The 25,687-nt window shown below is 41.5% G+C and overlaps 1 protein-coding gene across 1 annotated transcript in view; it reads right to left on the reverse strand.

The window, feature by feature from the left end:
• Nucleotides 1-25,687, reverse strand: part of NEBL (nebulette) — a 108,293-nt gene that overhangs the window by 77,379 nt on the left and 5,227 nt on the right. The window contains 3 exon segments of the mRNA XM_075419495.1: nt 7,304-7,414; nt 20,469-20,579; nt 23,318-23,422. Of these exon segments, the coding sequence (XP_075275610.1) occupies nt 7,304-7,414; nt 20,469-20,579; nt 23,318-23,422 (327 nt within the window).

A 25,687-nucleotide genomic window follows, 5' to 3' on the forward strand; every position in this document is an offset into this window, starting at 1 on the left:
CAACTCTGCCCCAGCATCCCCCACTCCCCACAACTCCACTTATCTTCTCCTTTACACAATCATGAGAAAACAAGAGGCTGAGTATTCCAGCATGTGCAGTACAAGACTGAATCTTCCCGTTTGTGCAAAAGCCACAGCTATAATGAATGGGCTCAGAAAACTTTGGCCAGAAAGCTAAACCACAGGTAGAAGAGCCCAAACATTCTCCATTTAGCAAAGCAATCACAGGAACAGCATAGACCTCAGGGATGTTACAGAACTCCAAGACCACAAGTTATTCTTCTCCCTCTTCAGGGTCTGTAGACTTTTTCCTCTCCCTTGCTGTAGCACATGTGACAATCTAAGCCAATTTCCAAGAGCTGTCTTACTGAATTACTCTAAATGATTAAGAAAATCATCCCTAGTATTCAAAAGTGTCTGACAGATTTAAGTTTCAGGCAAAAGTTAGAAAATATAAAACAAAGTCTACAGGAAATAGAAAACATCAGAATAATTCCTGCTGTACTGGACAGTATTTTAGATTTTCTTCTGTTGTTTAACAATGTTAATCAACCTCTCAGGACTGTATTTCACCATTAAGAAAGTCCTCAGCTTGAAGTTTCATTTATAACCTCTGCATCTAGCTCCTATTTCCAATGTAAATTTTACTCTGGGTACAAGGCAACAAACTCATAAACTGCACCACTCAACAACAAATATAATTTGTAGAAATTATAGATGTAGAAAAGGATGTAGAGATAGAAAAGGAAAAAAAATCTTACTTTTTGGCAAATATTTTACAGGCAACAGGAAAGTAATTTTGCATCCATATGGCTTCAGCTAAGTAGACAAGCCAAATAGGCTTCACTGTTGGCCACTTGCCCACAAATAGATCTTATAATTTTTAACCTACACATGACACACAAGTGTAATCATTGATAAAATAAATAAATAGGTTGGATGAATACAGCCCGAAGTATCACCTACAGAGAAAACAGAAACTGTTTCTTACAGCTTGTTAAAACCACTGGAAGTTCTGTTTTGGTTAGGTTTAGATTTCCTGTCTTGTTTTAAGAAAGTAGATGTACAGACAAGCAACTGCAATTCGGGGCTTTACATGAATTTAGTTAATTATATGCTGTTCATCCTAATGACCACACGAGGTGAGGTGAAAACCACAAAGGCAGCAGAAACAGGTTTCTGAATAGCACCCTATCATCCATGTAAATTGCAAATTAAAGGCCAGCATATGTGCTCAAAATAGAAATTAGGAATGGAGTGAATTTAACAACAGAGAATCAAGAATAGTGGTGATAAAGTTGAGGAAATGTGGTCACTTATTGCTCCCAAATGACATGATCATACAGTACATGAAATAATGGATTGTGGTTAATTTCAGGGGGAAGGGGGGAGGAATAGGACAGTGACAGTCCTTTATATTTCACCATTTTCAATTATATTAGATGCAAGGCCAATTGCTATAGCTTTCCCAGAGTGAATTATTATTCTTCCTGCACCTAAACCAGTATACCTATTACTTACGTCTGAGGGAAAGTCATCTAGCATTTTACAAATGTCTGCAATATATATTTGCTCCATTCTGCAGCTTGTCATACTCCAGTGAGAATAAAAATGTTATGCAGCAGAACAGTAGTTTGTCAGAGGTAGGCCAAAGAAAGAAAAAATATGTTTCCCATTTCCTGAATAACCTCAATCCCTGGATGCTGACCCTTTCCCATTGGGACAGTGTGCTGGCCTCTATTACACAGCTGCTATTCTGTTCCATCTAGTGATTTTTTTTTTTTAATAGTACTATGTTAGAACAGTAAAACCAGAGCTATTCCGAGAGAGCGGGGGAACAGATGTAGACAGGGCAAAGCAACCAGTTTGGTGTGTGCACCCATGGGATGGAAAGTGGAGATGCCTATGAGAGGGCAGAAGAAAAAACGAAGCCTGGTCAATCAGCAACAAAAGAAAGGAAGCAGCAGAAGCACCCAGGGAAGGAGACATCTTTTCTCCTGAGTTGGTTCAGCCCCTTGCCAAGAGGCTCAAATCCTGCCTGGAACCTTCAGGCATTACACGACACCCTTATTCAATCTTCACTTCAAAGGACTGCTTGGGCTTTACCAAAAAACATCATCACACTCCTTTTTATGAGGACCACAGGTCTCTACGAACCATCTGCACAAACTGGCCTTTGCATAGGAAAAAGTAACCAAAATACTGACAACTTAAGAGCAGCAGTGAAAGATCTAAATGGAGAGTTACAGCAGACCAGTGGGAAACACAAGTGAGAAAGAAGCTGGGACAAAAATTGTACCATCTCTAGCTTTGAAGTTGCAAGTAGTAAATTACAATTTACAAAATTACAGTAAATTACAACATACAGTAAATTACAAATTACAACAAGTAAATTACAAATACTAACTAAATTTAAAGTGTTTCTCTACCCCAGTTTGAAATAACAATAAAAAGTGGTTGCATTGTTGCATATTTTTAAAAAACAATGGTAATCTGAACAAAAGCCATTTCCCATCTTCAATCCCAAATGTGATTAGATACTCTGAATTACCAGTAGTTTTTTCAAAGCATAGAAAATATTCAGGGCATGCTCATAATTAGTAGACTAATTGTAATAGCACCAAATCTCCAGCTCTTATAAAAAGTTATAAGGTCCAGTGTAGGATAAACATGCCAGTGTATTTACTCCAGCTGAGGGTCCTGAAAGTGCTTCACCTTTCGTGATGGTGCCAGTGCACTGGACTGCACTCCAATGCTTCAAAGTAAACAGATTTCTAACAAGGTTTCGAAACATCTCAGGTTGTCAATCAACAAACGGAAACTTCTGCTACATGGTGACCCAAGCACACCTAGGTTTAAAGGACTCAGACACTTCCTGCAGTCTTTGTCTTTTCCCCTATTCCAATTCCAAAACTATTCCAAGCTATAGGTAATAAATTATGAAAATATGCACAAGCAGCTATGAATACATTTTGCCCTCTTGAGATGCACACACAGAAGTCAGCATGGAGCAGGGCACACCTATCTGCAAGAGAATTTGGCTCTTTACTGTTTGTCCCTGCTTAGTACTTTCTAAGAGCTGCAAGTCCACTAACTAACGCCCTGACAGCTGTGTCTCTGCCCCCTTTTCTCTCGTCTGCACTTTGGGGTCCATCAACACTAAGAAAATGACTAGCTGGTGACAATCATCACTGGCAACAGCTCTTCCGATCCCCACTCAGATGGTGTTGAAAACTGTTTCCCAGCTCTTGTAGAAGAGACAAATACATTTCTGGCCCATTACAGATTGAAGCAGTCATCCCTTCCAGTAATGGGCTTGAAAATTGATTGGTCCCAATTACATCAGGAGTAAACACATCGTTTTCAGCACCAGTTGGAAGTGGTCCAGGGGGACCTGCTGTTGACAACCACTGTCAGCAGAAAGTTAGTCAGTGAAAGGTGATTTTTCTAACGCAGATGCTGAACAGAGAGGCAGGAGGAGCTTGACTTTAACATGATCTGCATCAAAACAAACATTGACATGTTGGTATGTTATTGATGGTGTTTAAGTACATCAAGTTTAAGATATGCTTATTTGCTCTTATCAGAAAGAATGTAATTTTTCTGTGTGTGGATTGTGACTGCACAATATCCTGAACATGAAAAAAAGCTTACTCCTAAGACAATACAGACTTCTTCTTAAATATTCGAATTTAGATGGTCAGTGAAACATTATAAATTACCTCTACTGACATCATATGGACTGCAAAGAGAATACATATACATCAACAGTTTGCCCTACTGTCAACTAATACTTTAAAAGCAGCACTCTTTCGTACATAAGCATAAGAGAAAAGATAACAGGGCTCCAACCTCAGATCTACAAACTGCCTTTTAAATGTCCACAGATGAGTCTGTGGCAGTTTTCTTATTTATAAAATCAGAACCCACTTATTTCTTACATTGTAACGCTGTGAGGAGAATCAATAATCTCAACCAAGCAGAATGTATAAATTGCTGTACAAATACTTAACATTGCTTTGCTATTCATAATGTTCAGTGATGTAACGAGTCATGGAACAGACACAACTGTGATCCACAGCTTTGAGTACCTTCATCAAATGCTATGTACAGCTTCTACCCTGGAAGAATGCGGCAAGTGTTTTCTTTGCTTTAGAAACTTGTCAGCTCACTGTTCAGTTACTTTCTTCCATTCATTTGACCCTCAGCTACACATAAGGTGAACCACTATTTTGTGACCTGACAGTTTTCTAACGGCCACCACCTAATTTTGGTCCCAAGTTTGGAAGCTTCCAAATGAGCTAAAGGACATCAGCTAAGCACAGGCATAAAGTAGGCTGATGATCCCCACTTCACTTTTCTCCAAATGCCTTTGCATGACAAACTTGCATCATCAACACACACTTCACAAAACACAAACACAATTTATAGTGAAAAGTACTCTGGTTTGTATAAACGTACATTCATTCAAGCATTATGTAGTATTTAAATTATTTTTCAAGTAAATTCCCTGTCATTAAAAAAGTGACTTTTGATCTTCTGAGAGTAATTTTCTTCAGTCTACATATGAAGAAGAGAAAAACAGGTTTGTTATACATGATCACATTGTTCAGGAGATTTTACAGTGTTTCCCTATTATGCAGCTTCAGCCCACGCTCATATAGCGTGTTAATGATATTCAAAGTGGTGTGAAGGCCTACAGCACATGACAGTTTCAAAATGTCAGCACAAATGTATTGTAAGTTGAATACAGTCTTAATTTTTAAAGGAAATTGCACATTTCACAGAGTTGAGTATAAATGTCAGCCTTATTTTAAGGCTGAGTAAATAGTCTTAAACACATCCTAATCCTATTAGATGCAAACTCTGTATGTAAAGGTTGAATAGAGTTGGCAGAGCATTGTAGGTAAACACGCACTCTGCTCCCATAGGTATATTGTACTGAATGGTGGATAAAAGAGCTTTGTCCTTCTATTCCCCCAGTAGTTTCCCTCCTTTTTTCCCTGCACTTTCAAAGCCGTGATTCTACAAATAGCCTGAAATAGTTCGGGAAGACAAATGCTTCACGTTTGGAATGCTCAGTATTCCACAGTCTGACTCAAAGATGAAAACTCATGCGGGTCTTAATTAAACCTGGACTTACAAAACGAGAAATCCACAGCTATTCACCATGGCGCCCAAACAATTACCCGCAGGAGCTGTGTAACTCTGCTGAACAATAACTGGACTTACATAACTTGGTCCTTCATGTGTCATAAAGATAACATGCTCCCCATGAGCAACCTGAAAGAATCTGATCTTAAATAGATGAAACTAACTGGTTAGATTTTTATGTTGGATACGGAGGGTTTGTCTGATATTTCTGAAGTTTGCTCAGGCTGAAAATAATTTCCTTCATATTTTTTCATTATTTTTAACATGCTGTTAAAAGTTATCATTTATCAAAACATTCCTCCCTCCCGTGTTTACCTTCATTTCCCTTTTTTTTGCTTGTTTTACGGGTGAAAGATGAAACAACTGCATTTCATTTGTTCTCACATCTGTATCCTGCTCTCCTTAATCCTGTTAGCAGGTGATGTAGAGCTGTAGAAGGGGAATGGGTTTTGCGCTAGCATACGAATCCTCAGGCCATGATGAATTTGATTCAAAAGCTCATCTCATATTCCTCCTGGTCCCACTACCTTCTCTGAGAGGGATTCCCATCTCTCTTCCCAACATTATTTCCTTCCCTAGTAGTTCGCCATCATTCCCACTGCTAGGTAAAAAAACCTCTTGCTTATAGGGAGAGAAGTTCATGTTCCCAGCTCCTACCCTCCATCAGTCTGACATCCTGATGCTTCCAACAGCAGAGATGGACTGAGTTTGACAAGAAGCTGGAATTCTGTAATCAAGGCAGGTTGCAAATTACTGCTGGGAATTCCAGCGCAGGTATCTCCCAGCAGAAGAAAAAGTTATTCTTCAAACATAATGCTTCCCTGAAGTTTTCCAGCAGCCTTTTAATCAGCGGCCAGCTGTCAAGATTCTGCACACACAAGCATATATCTAACATTGACATTTAGCTTTCAGCCTACATAACCTAAAAGTGTTTGTTACACTGTCAGTAGTGAAGACAGGGCAAATTTAAGTTAATTCAAAATGAACACCCCAGCTTCATTTTCTGTATTTTTAGTAGCAAACAAATATCGCATTTATCTGAGAAACGAGCATTACAAAATCATAGACCTACCTGACTTGACTTGCTTACCTAAGAAGAGTGGAAATGGATCATAACTTTAAAGGTATTTACATGTCAGGTGCCCTTACTGGTTTTGTGTACCCTTTAAAATGACCTCACTATTTTAGCCAATCTTCTCCTAAAATTTACTTTTCTCGTAAGTAAGCTTTTACAAAACCTAAGACATTTCAAAGTTGTATTTGTATAATTCAAGACACTAATGCTGGTAGCATTTCCTCCCCTAGCAATGGTGCACTGAGCTAGTATAAGCTAGCTCAACCACGAAATCAAACCCGACTTGAAACTAATAAAAAAATGTAAATACTATTATTAGGCTTTTGTACTGTGAAAACGTGAAGAACTTCAAGAAGGTAACAAGCAGCTGTAAAAAAATAAAAACAAAAAACAACAACAGCAACCACAACCAACTTCAAAAATATTTCTAATACTCTAATTTCTTTGCAAATTATTTAACTAGAAGTACAAGAGCTAATACTTTGGTCAACGGCATAAACTAGTGCCAGGCACCAAATTGAACTCTATTGCTCAGATTCTGTAAAACAAATCATAAATTGTTCTTTGGAACTCATTTGATACATACTTACGAGATGGGAACAAAGTTATTTATACACACAAAAGCATGCAAGAGCAGGGCAAAAACAGCCCCCTTCTCTCCTCTAAACAGAACCCTTGAAGAAGTACCCAAATGTTGACAGTGTAAGACACTGAAACCATGTTGGAGGCCATGTTAACAAAGAGCTTTATACACTTTTAAAGTACAAGTAGGTACACATGAATTCAGAGACCCTGTCTTTTAATTTTATTTCAAACTGATAGCACTTCATAAGAATTACTACTAATAAACAATAACAACCACTTTCCAAAGCAGTTTAGAATAAAACTCATATACCATTACCCATAGTATATTTTAAACACACATCATGTCCTAAATTACTTCAGAGCAGATAATGTAAAAAAATACGAACTAATGAAATATGAAAATATTCCATGCCCAATTCATTTCAGTTAGCTATAATAGATGTATCTAACCAAAACAAGTGAACTAATTTCAGATGGGGGAGTACTTACATCACTCTGGTATTTATTGACTTCCATGGCATGCTTAATATCTGGAGGGTCCTTCATATGTGCATAATCTGATGTTCCTTTCTCAGCATCATGCTTTTGTTTATAGAGAACCTGTAAACAGCAGTATATTTCTGTGACTTTATCAGGTATAATAATACAAGCTGGGTTAAAGTGAGCATCTTAGTGTGTCTGTATTCAAGAAGAAATGTAATAAATAAATAATTAAGCTGCTTAATGGAACCAGAACCCTGAAATGAGAGCAGCCTCTATCCAAAACAGACATATGAGGCACAGTCAGCAGAGAGATTTCTCTGAGTCTGTTACTGCAGCAAGAGGAAGAAAAAGAAATATATAGAAACTGAAAATTAACCTTAACAAGGTGAGAACACAGCTCAGGGAAAAGCATGAGGGAAAGCTTCTTTTGCTCAAAACACACTTGAATCTATCAGCTAAGTAAATATTTCCTTAGGTTTCATGGGTTTTTTCCTGTCTTCAGAAAAAAAGAAAATATTTTGTGCATTCCTCATAATTCCTCCAAATAAACAGGTGTACATGAAATACTCATGGTCCAAACATTTATTTCTTCCAATGTTAGAAAATTACTAGCCCGATCCACATTTTTTACTAGCCCCGAGGTTCACAAATAAAAATATTTACTTTCAGTTGTCATCATGGTAAAGGAAAATGGAATTGGATTGTGAATTTATAAACAAAATTATTTTTATAATAGAAACTGAGCTCAATGTTCGGCATTCATCCAGCTTTCACTGTATTGTGTTATACTCACATATACACACACTTACATACTAAAACTGCCTGAAAAGCTGATCTTGCACTTATCCTTGTCAGAAGCTTTTAGACTTACATTAAAAAATTCACCAGGTTTTGATGCCTGAAGAAGCAGCAAGCATCAAGAAAAGTCATTTTCTAATAGCTTTCACAAGTAAGCATTAAAATAATCCCCAAGAAAACAGCAAATACTAAATAAGATTGAAAGCTGGTCAGGAGGAGAAGGATTTGAAACTAAAACCCTCGATAGCAATAAAAGAATACTGTGGAAGTTTTGAGATGGGAACTATTGACTATGGTGATTCAAACTCTTTTAGGACAGGATACTAGAACTGTGAGAAAATGTTGTCTCTCTGTTTAAGGCAGCAAGATTGCATCTCAGTCACAGATCAGGGTGCCCAAGGCAATATATTAGTATCTGCCCTGACTATCTCAGATTACAAAATGATATATAGGCTGAGAGATTACAACAAAAGGCGGGGAGGAAGGGGTGTTGTGCTGCTACTATATGAATTAAATAAAGTATCAAATTAGGAAATTTAAAATGTGCCATCGCCTTAAACAGCGTAAATTGAACATGATCAAGCCTCTGGGGAAAAGACACAACTTGAAACAAAAAAATATCTATAAGATCCCTATACTGATTACATCTTGCAACTGGCAAAGCAAATAATCTCTAACCAGACCGAAGCATCACTAACAAATGATCCCCTGCAAAAGTGCAATTGCTGTAGAAACACATGCCACAAAAACTCTTTTGCTACTTCTCCTGCTTCACATTGTCAGTTTTAAGATGTTCCCTGCTTCATACCACTCTAAGAAGCAGTCCTGTAGAGTTACTTCCAAAATCTATTAATTTACAGGTATTTTATTATTTTGCCACTTTGCTGTTTCAATATGTATGTTTTTCTCTTGGCAAATGGGCTATGTAACCCAGACATCAAAAACCAAAAGTACATCAACTCCCAACATGAGAAAACTAACAGAAATTACAATTGAGTGTCCACTATCTTGGGAAAAGATGACTGCTTCTTTAGATTAATGCAGGAATATTTGACTTGCTATTTGACAGCTGTGTTCTTCCCATCTTTTCACATTATTCTTATTAACTGACTTCAGTAACCTTCAAGCGATCACAAGCTAGGAGGAGTTCAATAGCTGTCTAGTTTAGTTTTGGACAGTTTAGTGGAGAACTATTTCCAGATCTGTAAAAGAGTTCCAAGGAAGCATGAAAATAATTATTATTTCACCAATGTTCTTAGAACCATTATTTTACATGCTAGCATGTGGACATTTATCTCTCATGTCATGTTAATTTTCAAGTTTTAGCTAAACCAAATTTTCTCTATCAAATCTACGTATTAAAACTACTCTACAGAGAGATCAAGTATTACAGGTCACTGATGCAACCTCTACTTTGTAGTGGCACCATTTGTTAACTCCATAAACACAAGGCAATTATTTAAGTAGGTATGGCTTCAAATTGAACTAATTTGTAAGTACTCATTTTTTATTTTTCTTATGTTTCGTGTCCACCACTGTGTCAATAGAAAGCTGCATTAAGGAAGTCTTTGTGCTCTTTTAACTTAACTCTGACTGACCTTCTGTTTTGGAATACCCTAAACACTATTAAATTATTATTTTGTATTTCCCTTTATAGTCAGTAAACTGAGCTCTGAACTCAAAATCCACAGTGTAGGATTTTGTAGGAGGAAATGTTCAAGAACACAGAAAATGCCATTCTAATCTCCAGATAGAGAATTAGATTATCTGATGTATTATTGTAAAACAAAACTAGAGAACTCAAGGAGACTAATACCTGCTACCATAAAAAAGAAGAAATCTCAAACATGAGATTTGGTACCATAAGAAACCACAAAGAATTCAATAAAACAGTCTGATAATGTGTAATATGATTGTAAATGATGCAGTAAACCATAAAAATAACTTTATCATAGAAAAGAAACAAAAAGGTGAAAGTAAAAGGAGGATTCTGCCCACAAGTAAGAAAAACTCTGAAACTTTCTCTGGAAGTTGAAAATATTGCTTAAGATTCACTTGTCTCATCATCTTTAAAAATAAACAGAAAATATTGTTGAGCATTGACATATAGTTACTATTTGAAATATTGCCCTGTGCAAAGGAGAAAACTAAGCTGCCTTCAGTTTGCTTTAGATTATTCCTTTCAGATAGGAAGAAAAACAGTGTAATCTCTTCTTACGGCAGAAATAAAGTGATGAAGAAAGTGATGAAACATACTTTTTTTTCAACACTCTTTCCCCCTCAAGCAATTTTAAATACCTTTATCATTGTTTGTGACACCTTATTAAAAAAACAACGTTCTGCGTAAGGAAGAACTCAGTATCCTGGTTTTCAGACAAGAAAAAGGCTTGGCACAAGCCAGCAATGATCAGAAATCTTCCTTCAGAAATATTTTCCAAAGGAAAATTGCATTTTTTCCAGAAAATGTCCTTTTCCTTTTAGGAGAATCCAAGTGTTGTCTCTCCACCTATGCTGCTTTCATCAACCTTATTTTCTCATTGCAGAGAACAGGGAAACGGGGGGGAGCTTTGTAGGCTGGCAAGGAGGGTGAAGTTACATGGTGGGACGGGGACTTCTCCTGCTCTCTCTAGCTTAATCTGGGGACAGCTATGGCAAAAGAGAGTGAGAGAGGAAAGTCTGGTTTCCTACCCTCAAGAAAGCTGTTTAGAGGGTGACAGTCAAATTTTCTCTGTAGAGGAAAAAAATTGAAATTTATAAAAGCCAACCAAGTATGAGGGGCTATGAAACCTCTCTTTCATTCTCCTGAAACAACTTTTCCATAAACAGTGTCATGATTTTTTGTCAAAATTTCAGATGAATTTCCTTCTCTACTGGTGTTTATTTCCATCTTGGTGTCAGTTCTGTATAAAAGACAAAAGAGCAAATGTGGGCTTTATGCAAAAGCCAGCAGAGGCGGTCTTGGTTTCGTCTTTCCTGTGTATCTTGAAGAGGCAATTGAGCATGGATCAATACAGCCAATATGAGGAAAAAGCTCCACAGGAGGAGAACCACAAAGGCCAAGGCATTGTACTCTCCACTGTGGCAAGAACCCGTCAGTGCTGACATTTTATGGCTGGAACTCTGCAGAACAAAGCCCTGGCTCTGTAGAAGTCAATGACTATTGCCATATCAGTTAGAGCATGCAAAAGTGATAGATGGGGCTACGGCAGCCTCCTTGCTCCGAAGAGGACAGTAAAGGACAGCTGTATGCAGGGAATAATTTCTTGTGAGAAAAAGGAAATTTCCCCCAGCTGCCTCCATGATTCTAACTCATGAGTGTAATCTGAACCAGCGTATAACAAATTGGACTAGATGTAGTAGGCTGAAAACAGAGCTGCTGGGCAGCAGCACGGCTGCAGCACCTTTTCAGGATCAAACATCAAATCATAGGAGAAAGCACTTGCCAAGGACACACCTGTGTAAGGAGACCAGCCTCAGCAGAGACACACCAGCCTCGGCAGTCCTGTGCCAGCAGACAGCAGCGGGGAGAGACAGCGGCTCTTTTCCTTCCACACCATGATCCCCTAGTCCCGACACACCTGCTTGGCAGATGCGGCTATGGATCCTGCCACGAACATGGCATAACAGAGTGAGAAAGCACCTGCTTGATCAGGCTACAAAAGCGTTCAGCCCCAGCCTTGCATCCACGAAACATAAAAAGGGAGTCAAAGGTATAAATTTGTTGTAATATGGATAGGGAGGAGGACATGTGCTCATATTTTCCACCTCTCAGGAAATCAGCACCTATTTAAAATCAGCTTACTATAACTGAGAAACAGACTGTAGTTCTGTGCTTGCAACAGCCTTTTTGCAGGAGAGTTGGCACAACGGCCAGCCAGCGCTCTTCTCTCTCCTTCCTGTGGCATACCCATGGTCTCCTCTTGCTGAAGCGATGACGTGTAAATTCACAATCCCAGCTAGAAAGATGCAGCAGAAATCCTTTCTGCCATACCCTGACCCAGCTGAAATCTGAAATGCTTGTATTAGCTATTACTTAGGTACCACAGCGATAAGCACAATTTGGATTACATTTGAACACTGTAGAGAAGATTTTCCACTAGAAAATCCCCTAGAATCTCCCTCAAAGTAGCATTAAATTCAGGTCCACTGCAACAGTACCCACAAGTTGGAAAAATGTGTCAGCATATCTTTAAGCTTTATGGTAGATTACGATTTATAACACATCTATTCCTAAGGAGATGGTATGAATTTTACAGGAAAATCTTCTGCTTAAATATAACTCATTCTATATGCATATTTGTTTCTCTATGACTGTTGGATAATTGAAGAAAATTTTCAAAAAATATCAAACGAAAATGTCAGTCTTTTCCTTAAAAGGGTTTTTTTGATGAATCAAATGGTTTCATTTTTAGTCTCAGTTATTTATCTTTTCTGCCATATCACCAATGTTAACTAACCTCATTTGCGTAAACTAATGTAGAATGTACTCATTTGGAACAAATCCAGGAGTAAATCTGTGGCAAACTAGTTAACTAACGTTTTATAAATCAAGTTAACAGTTTAAAAATGTTATACAAGTTTAATTCCCAGTTTATTTCTACTGTAATTCTTCTAATCATTCACTTTAAAATAAAACGTCACATTAATGTCATTTCAGCTACCGTGCTACTTTAACTTGAGTGTATATATGTTCCATTTCAAACTATGAAATCTAAAATATATTTCATGTTATTATATTTGCTTAATATAGCCTTGATTAACACATTGTTTTAAATGAAAACATTTCTCCACAAGCTGTTCTGAGATTTCTGTGCTTTCTTTTGCTATGACTATTTTCCTTTGGAAAAAAAAAAAAAATATCTCTGCCTTAGAAGAATGCGTATCGAGATGCAACGAATAGTATGGATTTAGAAGCATGTTCACCTCACAGACCGGCTATATTAAATTATGTGTAGTTAACATTTTTAAGAGATGAGAAAGGCAAAACAAGAAAAATGGGCAATTTTTCGGTGGACAGAAAGCCATGAGCATCTGTCAGTTGTAATTCTCATAAGTAACAATGAAAATTATAACTTCATTCATATTACACATACTTTATACTCACAATTCCACTGAGGTCAACGGAAGTGAAGGGTCACCTGCCTACCTCGAGGGTACTACCTTTGTAAGCACCTAGAGGCAACTGAAGTGGAATTTACTATTTCACTGGTTGTTTGGATGTTTTACACTATGTTCAATATACTTGACTTCATATTTTTTAATTCTATAAAATTTGTTATGAGTGGTAGAATGTAGACCATCAGAAATACGTTTACTGCAACCAGTAAGTGCCTTGCAAGTCATTGAAGTATTTATTTTTTTTCCCTTCAGCATCAAACATTTTATAAAGCTAACCCAACACCCAAATCGAAATGGTTGTTATATAAGATTTGTCTATTCTCTAAACTCAGTGCAATGTCACTGAATTCAATAATTCCTTATTGCATTCATGGAATTCTAATGGATTTCATTGGATTAATGAATGCACTAGCAGTTGTTAAATTTGTGTCCTGGGTTCGGCCAGGACAGGGTTAATTTTCACCAGAATCCAGGAAGGGGCACAGCCGGGTGGGCTGACCCAACCCCAACCTGGCCAAACAAAGCCAGGTATTCCATACCATGTGCCATCATGACGGGTTCCAGTGGGGGGGGTGGCGCGGCGGGAACTCACTCACGGCTCCGGAAGGCTCAGCAGCGGTGCGGTCCGAGGGAGCGGTGCTGTTCTGCGGGTTTGTTCTGTGTAATCCCTTTATCTGTACCGTTGTTGTTACTGTTCCCTTTGTTTGCTGTTCTGTTAAACTGCCCTTATCCCGACCCACCAGTTTCTGGTTCTTTCTTTCCATTCTCCTCCATACCCCAGCAGGGGGAGGGGTGGCCGCGTGGCGCTTTTGTTGCCGGCTGCAGCCGAAACCAGAACATTAATTTGGCGCCCAATGTGGGGTGGGGATAACGGCAGGACTGTGGAGGGTGTTAAAACAGCTTTCTTAGATTTTGTTATAATTTGTTGTATGCATTTACTGTGTTAGTTAAATAGTCGCCGATAAAAATGTTTCTGTTTTTGATCAGATGGTTGTGGTTTTTGAATCCGTACTTGCTGTACTTGTTCCCTGTGGTGATGTTCATTACCTCAGGGAAAAGGATCAGGATTATGATTTTACTGTACTGTATGATGTCAACTTATGACATGATAGCATCACTGTGCATGAAATTAGGCTTGTATTTGCATGCAGCACTGCAGTCATTTCCATACCTTGGATCCTATGTCTTAGAATTTGTTAATAATCGAATCCAGCCTGTGGGGAAAACCGGAGGGGATGCCTTCCCCCACTCTTTCGCCCCCCCTCTCTCCTTGAGGCTGGTCCTAACAGCTTTTGAGAATTTCGAGTACCGGTGGGATGCTCAGGCCAGCACTCTCCTTTTGTTATGCCTCCTGAATGGGTTTCAGCTTTTGTTTAGGGCTAAACAAGTAGTTAAGAACATCATGGAGAGACCTGCCCCGGGGCTGGATAGCTGTGAGTGGCTGGGTGTGTGGGACAGCATGGGCAGGTGTCTAGAGCAGAGGGCACCCCCAGTGTGTTTTAAACTCACCCCTGAACAAGTACAGAATCCGGACAAAGTAGTAAAATATCTGCAAAGAGTGTGCTGCCACCCTGGGCACTCCAGAGAGACACAGATCACCTCAACGTGCTGGGGTCTGGCCCACGCCTACCGAGCTGCCCTGTTCAACACTGTTCAGTGCCTTAAAGGGGAAGGGAGGGGAAGCGAAGCGGCAGGCACTGCGGCTGGCGCTGCCCTCCCAGCCGGCCCTGCAGCCGCTCCAGCCCAGCAGGCGGTCACAGCCCACCCATCCGGCACCACGGCTGCTGCAGCCACAGCTGCAGGGTCTGCCCCGGTTTGCCCGGCAGGCACTGCAGTGGCTCCAGCCCCAGCTCCAGCAGCAGGCATCGCAGCTGAGCCCAATGACCAACCTGTGCCGGTAGCGGTTGCCCCTGTAAAACTAAAGAAAGATGCAAAGAGAGCAGATCGCTCTGGGAGGGATGACGATGAGCCAGGGTCATCGCGGGAGACAGAGACAGAGATCATCACCCGGTCCCTGTCCCTGAGTGAGCTGCGAGACATGCAGAAAGATATCAGCTGCCACCCAGGCGAGCACATTGTCACCTGGCTGCTGCGGTGCTGGGATAACGGGACCAGTAGCTTGGAGTTAGAGGGCAAGGAAGCCAAGCAGCTGGGATCCCTGGCCAGGGATGGGGGCATTGACAAGGCCATTGGGAAGAAGGACCAAGTCCTCAGCCTCTGGAGGAGACTTCTGTCAGGCGTGAGGGAGAGGTACCCCTTCAGTGACGATTTTGTGTGTTATCCTGGCAAGTGGACCAATATGGAGAGGGGTATTCAGTACTTGAGGGAATTAGCTGTGCGAGAGCTGGTTTACTGTGAACCAGACGATGAGCAGTTACCCACAGACCCAGATGAAGTCCAGTGCACAGTGCACCATCCTCATACGCCAACTCACTGGCAGTTGTAAACTGGAAAGATAAGGAGGCACCAACAGTGGATGAGGTGGCTGTCCAACTCCGGCAATATGAAGAAAGCCTCTCTTCCTCCCTCATTTTGGCCATGGAGAAATTGTCCCAGAAGGTCCAGCGACTCGAACAGAGTATTTCCTACTCCCCACCTGTACGGGCCAGCATCTCAGCTATTAGGGACAAGCGTTCCTCTGCTCAGGAGAGAGAGTACAGAGGCTATACACCACGGGGCACCCTGTGATTTTACCTACGTGACCACGGAGAGGACATGAGGAAGTGGGATGGAAAACCCACCTCAAGTCTAGAGGCACGAGTGCGTGAGTTGCGAGGTAAAATAATCACTAATTTCTGTTAGGAAAAATGCAGCTCCAGTTTCCAGCAGCCAGCCCTCCAGACCAGGTAGGCAGTTTGATCTTGATTCCGATCCTCTGGAGGGGACCTCCAAGTCATTCTTACAGCAAGTGAGCAGCAAATTCTCTGACCAGGATTAGAGGGGCCCTGCCTCCAGCCAGGTGGAGGAAAGGTACAACCACGTTTATTGGACGGTGTGGATTCGGTGGCCTGGCACGTCAGATCCACAAGACTATAAAGCCCTAGCGGACACTGGTGCACAGTGTACGTTAATGCCATCAGATTTCAAAGGGTCAGAGTCCATTTGTATTTTAGGAGTGACAGGGGGGTCCCAAGAGCTGAGTGTACTGGAGGCTGAAGTGAGCCTCACTGGTCAGGAGTGGCAGAAGCACCCCATTGTAACTGGCCCGAGGCGCCGTGCATCCTTGATATAGACTATCTTAGGAGAGGCTATTTCAAGGACCCAAAGGGGTATCGGTGGGCTTTTGGCATAGCTGCTTTGGAGACGGAAGAAATTAAACAGCTGTCCATTTTGCCTGGTCTCTCTGAGGATCCCTCCGTTGCAGGGCTGCTGAGGGTTGAAGAACAACAGGTGCCAACCGCAACCACAACGGTGCACCGGCGACAATACTGTACCAACCAAGACTCCCTTCTCCCCATTCATCAGCTGATCCACTAGCTGGAGAGTCAAGGAGTGATCAGCAAAACTCGCTCACCCTTTAATAGTCCCGTATGGCCAGTGAGAAAAACTACTGGAGAGTGGAGACTGACAATAGACTACCGTGGCCTGAATGAAGTCACACCACCACTGAGTGCTGCTGTGCCAGACATGCTAGAACTTCAATATCAGCTGGAGTCAAAGGCAGCCAAGTGGTACACTACAATTGACATCGCTAATGCATTCTTCTCCATCCCTTTGGCAGCAGAGTGCAGGCCACAGTTTGCTTTCACCTGGAGGGGCATCCAATACACCTGGAATCGACTGCCCCAGGGGTGGAAACACAATCCCACCATCTGCCATGGACTAATCCAGACTGCACTGGAAAAGAGTGAAGCTCCAGAACATCTGCAGTACATCAATGACATCATTGTATGGGGTGACACAGCAGAGGAAGTTTTTGAGAAAGGGGAGAAAATAGTTCAGATCCTTCTGAAAGCCGGTTTCGCCATTAAGCGAAGTAAAGTCAAGGGACCTGCGCAAGAGATCCAGTTTTTGGGGATAAAATGGCAGGATGGGCGCCGTCAAATCCCAATGGATGTCATCAACAAAATAGCAGCTATGTCTCCACCAACCAGCAAAAAGGAAGCACATGCCTTCCTCGGTGTTGTGGGTTTTTGGAGGATGCACATCCCAAATTACAGCCAGATTGTAAGTCCTCTGTACCACGTGACCCGGAAGAAGAATGATTTTGAATGGGGCCCTGAGCAACGACAGGCATTTGAACAGATTAAACGGGAGATAGTTCATGCCGTAGCCCTTGGTCCAGTCCGGTCAGGGCAAGATGTTAAAAACGTGCTCTACATCGCAGCAGGGGAGAATGGTCCAACCTGGAGTCTCTGGCAGAAAGCATCAGGGGAGACTCGAGGTCGACCCCTGGGGTTCTGGAGCCGGGGATACATAGGATCCGAGGCCCGCTATACTCCCACTGAAAAAAAGATTCTGGCAGCATATGAAGGCGTTCGAGCTGCTTCAGAAGTGGTTGGCACTGAAGCACAGCTCCTCCTAGCACCACGATTGCCAGTCCTGGGCTGGATGTTCAAAGAGAGGGTCCCCTCTACGCATCATGCCACCGATGCTACGTGGAGTAAGTGGGTCGCGCTGATCACCCAGCGCGCCCGAATGGGAAACCCCAGTTGCCCAGGAATTCTGGAGGTAATCATGTACTGGCCAGAAGGCAAAGATTTTGGGGCATCAGCAGAGGAGGAGGTGACACGTGCTGAAGAGGCCCCACTGTATAACCAGCTGCCAGAAGATAAGAAACAGTATGCCCTGTTCACGGATGGGTCCTGTTGCATTGTGGGGAAGCAGCGGAGATGGAAGGCTGCTGTATGGAGCCCTACACGACAAGTCGCGGAAACTGCCGAGGGAGAAGGTGAGTCAAGCCAGTTTGCAGAGGTGAAAGCTATCCAGCTGGCTTTAGACATTGCCAGCCGAGAGAAGTGGCCAGTGCTTTATCTTTACACCGACTCTTGGATGGTGGCCAATGCCTTGTGGGGGTGGCTGCAGCAATGGAAGAAGAACAACTGGCAGCGCAGAGGCAAACCTATCTGGGCTGCCCCATTGTGGCAAGATATTGCTGCCCAGCTAGAGCAGTTGGTTGTAAAAGTCCGTCACGTGGATGCCCACGTCCCTAAGAGTCGGGCCACTGAAGAACAGCAAAACCACCACGATGTGGATCAGGCTGCCAAGATTGAAGTGGCTTAGGTGTATCTGGACTAGCAACATAAGTGTGAACTCTTTATAGCTTGGTGGGCCCATGACACCTCGGGCCACCAAGGAAGACACGCGACATACAGATGGGCTCGTGACCGAGGGGTGGACTTGACCATGGGCACCATCGCACAGGTTATCCATGAATGTGAAACATGCGCTGCAATCAAGCAAGCCAAGCAGGTAAAGCCTCAGTGGCATGGAGGACGATGGCTAAAATATAAATATGGGAAGGCTTGGCAGATTGACTACATCACACTGCCACAAACCCTCCAAGGCAAGCGCTATGTGCTAACAATGGTGGAGGCCACCACCGGATGGCTGGAAACCTGCCCTGTGCCCCATGCCACCGCCCGGAATACCATCCTGGGCCTGGAAAAACAAGTCCTGTGGCGACATGGCACTCCTGAAAGAATTGAGTCGGACAACGGGACTCACTTTCACAACAGCCTCATAGACCCCTGGGCCAAAGAACACAGTATGGAGTGGGTGTATCACATCCCCTTCCATGCACCAGCCTCTGGAAAGATCGAACATTACAATGGGCTGCTAAAAACCACTCTGAGAGCAATGGGGGGTGGGACCCTCAAAAAATCGGATACTCATTTAGCAAAGGCCACCTGGTTGGTGAACACCAGAGGATCCACCAACCGGGCTGGTCCTGCCCAGTCAAAACCTCAGCGCCCTGTAGAAGGGGATAAAGTCCCTGTAGTGCACATGCGGAACATGTTAGGGAAGACGGTTTGGGTTAGTCCTGCCTCAGGCAAAGGCAAGCCCGTCCGTGGGATTGCTTTTGCTCAAGGACCTGGATGTACCTGGTGGGTAATGCGGAAGGATGGGGAAGTCCGATGTGTACCTCATGGGGATTTGATTTTGGGTGAGAATAGTCCATAAATAAATTGTATAAAGTTAATTGTTAAATAACCCTGTCACTCTCTGTTATCACTGTTATGATTGTTATGTGTTGTACCAGTAGTATCGTAGTAAGAATCATCCAGATTAAAGAAGGATGGACTTTTTGATGAAAACCTAGCAGAGCACAGCGATGATGGGACTGGACCTGGTTTTCAACAACTGGCACCCAGCAACTTCATCAAGATCGACGTCTCCAACCTGCAGACTGTGGGCATGGGCCGCACCAGATACATCAGCCGTGAGCTCCGGATGCAGCAAGTGACTGCCCATCACCACACATCACCTCTCCTGCCACAGAAGACCATTACGACAGATGGAGCCCAAAGTCATGGATTAAATGAACTCAACGGACACTTTAGAGTGATGATCCATAGACTAAGGGAATGATATCTGGAGACAGGAGAAGTGGTGGTGATCAACTGGACTATCGGGGACCTGGGCACGACGTAGATGATATGGAATAAGGGGTGGATAATGTCCTGGGTTCAGCCAGGACAGGGTTAATTTTCACCAGAATCCAGGAAGGGGCACAGCCAGGTGGGCTGACCCAACCCCAACCTGGCCAAACAAAGCCAGGTATTCCATACCATGTGCCGTCATGATGGGTTCCAGTGGGGGGGGTGGCGCGGCGGGAACTCACTCGCGGCTCGGGAGGGCTCCGCAGCGGTGCGGTCCGAGGGAGCAGTTCTGTTCTGCGGGCTCTGTTCTGCGGGTTTGTTCTGTGTATTCCCCTTTTCTGCATCGTTGTTGTTGCTGTTCCCTTTGTTTGCTGTTCTGTTAAACTGCCCTTATCCCGACCCACCAGTTTCTGCCTGTTTTCTTTCCATTCTCCGCCGTACCCCGGCGGGGGGAGGGGCGGCCGCGTGGCGCTTTTGTTGCCGGCGGCAGCCGAAACCAGAACAATTTGTATTTAATAAACACAACAAGTAAGCTTGTCAACATTTTAAAAGTGGGTAACTCTTGAAGTTAAGAGTTATGGTGATAAACTCTGTATGATAAACTCACCCAAATAAATCAAGCAATCAAGTATCCATTCAAACATATTGTTCAAATTGGTCATATTCTGTCACACAATTTATCTAAAATCATTTTTGTGATTCTAAAATTGTACCTTGCTCTGAAGTTGTGTTAATTCTTTTGCAAACACACTGTCAACTGTGGCTGGCATCTGCTGATAAAGAGAGTTGGAAAGTTCTTTCTTAGCAGCTCCTTTATACTTCACCTAGTGGGGAGAAAAACGAGATATATCATGCAAAAATTAAGATACAGTAATCGTACTACCTGCTTTTTTCTATTAAATAAAATGGCATAGACCATCAGAACTGGAAAAATCTAATGCTGTCATGAACTTTCAAGGAACAACAGATCTTTAAATAGTAACTTTAAAATACTTCAGGTGGATGTGTCTAATTCACAGAGCAAAGTATCTCCTAATTAAATTCAATAATTTTGGGGGAAGTAAAAAATAAGGTAAGCAAGACAGTTGTTTTTCTATCCTTTTTTAAATCATTTCCAAAAACCAAAATTATCTTTTTTCTTTCCATTTTCCTGAGTTTTGCACTACAGGAACGAGAGGCCAACAAAAAGTATTTTACCTATTAATGAGTACCAGTAATTAAATATTATTTGAAAGGACACTGAAGTCAGCATGAAGTCATCATTTCTACTTAATCTTTTCATATTACAGACTCATCTTTAATATACTTTTTATTTATCCTGTGCTTTCTCCCATGTTCAATACTAGCAATTCCTCACAAAAGGGTTTTATGAGACAGGCCAGAATAACAGTTCAAAATCTGGGAGGCTTTTGTTTCAGATCCACAGAATCACAGAATGGTAGGGGTTGGAAGGGACCTCTGTGGGTCATCTAGTCCAACCCCCCTGACAAAGCAGGGTCACCTACAGCAGGCTGCACAGGACCTTGTCCAGGTGGGTCTTCAATATCTCCAGAGAAGGAGACTCCACAACCTCCTTGGGCAGCCTGTTCCAGTGCTCCGTCACCCTCAGAGGGAAGAAGTTTTTCCTCATGTTCAGACGGAACTTCCTGTGCCTCAGTTTGTGCCCATTGCCCCTTGTCCTGTCACTGGGCACCACTGAAAAGAGTTTGGCCCCATCCTCCTGACACCCACCCTTTAGATATTTATAAGCATATATTAGGTCCCCTCGCAGCCTTCTCTTCTTCAGGCTGAACAAGCTCAGCTCCCTCAGCCTCTCCTCGTAGGAGAGATGCTCCAGTCCCCTCACCATTCTCGTAGCCCTCCGCTGGACTCTCTCCAGTAGCTCCTCATCTTTCTTGAACTGGGGAGCCCAGAACTGGACAGAGTACTCCAGATGAGGCCTCACTAGAGCAGTGTAGAGGGGAAGGAGAACCTCCCTCGACCTGCTGGCCACACTCCTCTTAATGCATCCCAGGATGCCATTGGCCTTCTTGGCAGCCAGGGCACACTGCTGGCTCATGGTCAACCTGTCGTTCATAAAATAATAATGTCAAGTATTGCTGTGAAAGTAATCATAAATATCAAAGATATCTGAAATTATATTGTCTAATGTCTGTATACTTTCAGTATACAACTGTTCATCAGCAACTAGTTCCCCATATGTATTACACATATCAATAATTTGCTGTAACATTTGTTGCTGTTTCCCAAAACAGGGGGCTCTTTTTCACTGCAGTAGACATGCTGTTAAGAACATTAGTGTTCAAGTTTTGCAAAAACAGGTCGTGGGACACTAGAGGTCAGTAATTTACAGGATAAACCATCCATCTCATCATTGGCTTCAGGTAATGCTGCAATAATCAAAGTGCTCAACAGTGGGATAGCAAATAATATACGGGGTTTACAATTTTTAAATATCTTTATATCTCTAAATCTTTGACTAATAATCAGCTGCTGTTCTGTGGAATCAGACAGATGGATATAACAAATACTCTCTCTGTGTTGTGCTTTTGTAGACTACAATAGTCTGTCTCTTAGAAAGTATAATTTGATCACTTTTATGCCCCTTGGGACACGCCAGTCTTTCTCAGAAAATACGAAGATAAATACAACAAAAATATTCATCAGATGCATTTATATTGAATCTCGCCACACAGTAAACTGAAGTATATCATAAACAGAACATAGAATGTATATAAATTAGATAAGTCCAGACAAGGATATGGGAATGTTGTTCATCATAATCATAAAGGCAGCACAAAAAATGAGGCACCAAAAATTTAAGTCTTCCAAGGGTCACAGTGACAGAAAAATCACTCAGAACCAGCAGTTCCTTAAAAGCAGCTCTCTGTCATATAAATCTCCTGCTGCTGTTCTCACCTGTGGAAAAAAATCAGAGATGCAATCCTACAGCACCTCCTACCTGGGACACGAAGAGCTAGCAGTAAACTCTGCTCTGGCATTTTGGAAGCTGCCATTCTTTCTTTGCCAATACAGTTGTGTGTGTGTCTGTGTGTACGTGAAGACCTGAAAACTCTGACAAGGTTATGACAAGGTGGTCTTGACCTGATCTCTGCCCCAGACCCCTTGATGAAGGAAGACAGGGGCGATAACATGGTAACAATTTCCTCGTCTGCTTCTGATATCAGGCTGCGAATTCTCCACAGCAGGGAAACTATGCATGGGCATAATTTGCAAACTTCATCACTGCATAATACGTAACAAAACATCCTTTTCCTATTCCTCAGTTTATCCGTCCATAAAATGGGATAGCTAGGACTGCCTCAGAACCATTGATAAAGTATCTTGGAATCCCAAAATAAGTGTGTTACATAATTCCAAGTTATTATTACTCACAGACACAGTATACACTAATTGCAGTGCTTGAAGTCACTTCAGCTTCAAACAGAATTGTTAATTGAAATCAGCCATCCTTCCCCTGATAAAAATCACCATATTCAATTGAGAGAGTTTTTAGGAAGAATAAGAAGCAAAGAGAATTCTTCAATCTTTTAGGTCTTACCTCAGAAATAAAGGCACCAAGACTTTTCACATGTTTTAGCTGCGGGGTGTCGGATACAAATATGCACTTGCCTTTAGATTTTTTAAACTCTTCTTTATAGTGTACCTACAAAGAGGAGAAAAAAGAATTTTAATTTTCTTAAAAAAAATAAACAGGAAAATTAAACTGGCTTTTTACTATTATTACTGTTATTATTATTATTATTATCATCATTATTTATGGATACTATGCTGGGCAGCTTGCAAATAGCTTTAGGCTGGATCAAATTAAGCCATAAAGGGAAACACCCAGTTCTCACACACAATGGCTTGTACCAGGGCTACGTAAGTCACAGAACTATCTAATAATAAAGATGAAAAATATACGATCTTCCTCTACATCTACTGCACATTTTCATCACTGTTATAGATGTTCTAGTATCTTTAAAGAAAGGAGAATCAAATAATTGATCTCCTTGACCCTTGATCTCAAAGATAAAATTATTAAACTAACTTCTAACACAGACCTAGCAAGCACAGAATCTGTATAATATAATCAAATGCCCCTTTATGATTCCAAGAGTTACATGAATAAATTCAGAAGGCCACTGCCAAATTGCTGCCTACAAAGCACTCCAACACTCACAACATGCAAGCAATAACAGAATTTCTTTAAGAGCAAACAAATTTTAAATAGAGGCATTTTTTAAATCATGTGTATGCACAAAGGAAACCACTTTTGAAGCAAAACACCACGACACATTTTGCAAAAAAAAAAAAATCAAAACACAAGTCTGTTTTGGGGTTTTTTTTAAACAACAAACCTTTTTCTTACCATGGGACAAACAATACAGGCAGGCATAATAATAACAATTGTTGATAAGTCAGAGTTACTGTTTGTATTAGCAAGACTGCAAGGAGAATACAATCTATGGATATGCTGAACGTGTAGGGTCCTTTATTGTGCAAAAACTGCCTGAAGAAAGATGGTGAATTATGATGAGATGGACTAAATAAGTTTTAAGGATAGATACTTCACATGAATAGCCTTAAATGACTTTAGTGACATTTCTTTCTTTGTACATAGCATAGTTTAGTTCAATGCACATTGAATTATTTAGTATTAAGCTTTCATGGTTATTATCTTCTACCATTTCTCTAACCTCATTTTCACATTCTGCACAACAGCAGCTTGCATTTATGCACTCTAGACTTGCTGACAAGTACTGACAGAAGCAATATGATCTGCATCTGAGCATTACAGAAATATGCAGTCTTAATTTCCTCTTTCTCTGACTCCTTAATGGATATCACAAGTTCTAGTCTATACTCCTCTACAGGGACTTGGAAGATTCATGAGAAGGATGGCAGCTTACACAGAATCAGCTCCTGTACTTTCTGATGCAAACTTTTTGTCCACTGCAAAAGGGGTTAGATAATGGCAAATTCATCTCAAACTGAGGGCTACATAATACTTGCACAGGAAATAATATTTGTTACTACTGAGTTCATCCACGTTTGGACTACTGAAGGAATCTACATCTCATTACCAAATCATATCATCTGCCTTTATGGATTACAGTGTATTCTAAATAAAAACTGTTTGGTGAACAATGGGTGTAAAATTACTGTGTGTCATCATTTTACTTAGGGACCCACAAATCCAATGATTTATGTAACCTGTGTATGATCATACTCCTAGGTAGCCCCAGAGCAATACACAAAAAGGGAAGTTTTGTAATAAACATGAGCAGGCACTTACTGTCAACCTGCACACACATACTGGCCCATATGCATGTACTTGCAAGGGGGCAGAGGGGGAAGAATGTGTACATTAACAGCTTAAGAAAAAGCTTCATAGAAATATGGTCATTCATGGTGACACAGCTGAGAAGTGATGTGAGAAGTATAAAGAGCTGTCTACTGGTGAGGTTTGATGGAGTTCCCAGTAGCAACTCCTGTAAAGCTGAGACTCTGGTAGAGGAGATGGGAGAGTCTTGCTGGTCACAGCTTAGATAAATCACCCACAGATAACTGAGAGCCAGCTGTAATTACATCCATTTTAATTACAGAGTGATAACTACATTTAAAAATCAAACATAAAAGCCTCCTAAGGTATCTCTTAAGTGGGGGGTGGGGGTGTGTCATGACATGACTAGAAGAAACAATCAAATTCATTCTGCTGTAGAAGTAATGCTTTCAAAATAACTGAAAGCAGTAAAGGACTAACGCCACCTCCTTAGTCCTTGATTATTCACATCCATTATAGTAACCCATAGAGGCCACAAAATGCACACAGGCTCAAGTGACAAATTTAGAGAGGACATATAACAAAATGTGTGGTCAAACTCTGATCCAACACACTCCATTCTGTCATAGAAGTGTCTGGATT

This window comes from Opisthocomus hoazin, chromosome 4 (genome assembly GCF_030867145.1).
Source record: "Opisthocomus hoazin isolate bOpiHoa1 chromosome 4, bOpiHoa1.hap1, whole genome shotgun sequence".
Classification (NCBI taxonomy): domain Eukaryota; kingdom Metazoa; phylum Chordata; class Aves; order Opisthocomiformes; family Opisthocomidae; genus Opisthocomus; species Opisthocomus hoazin.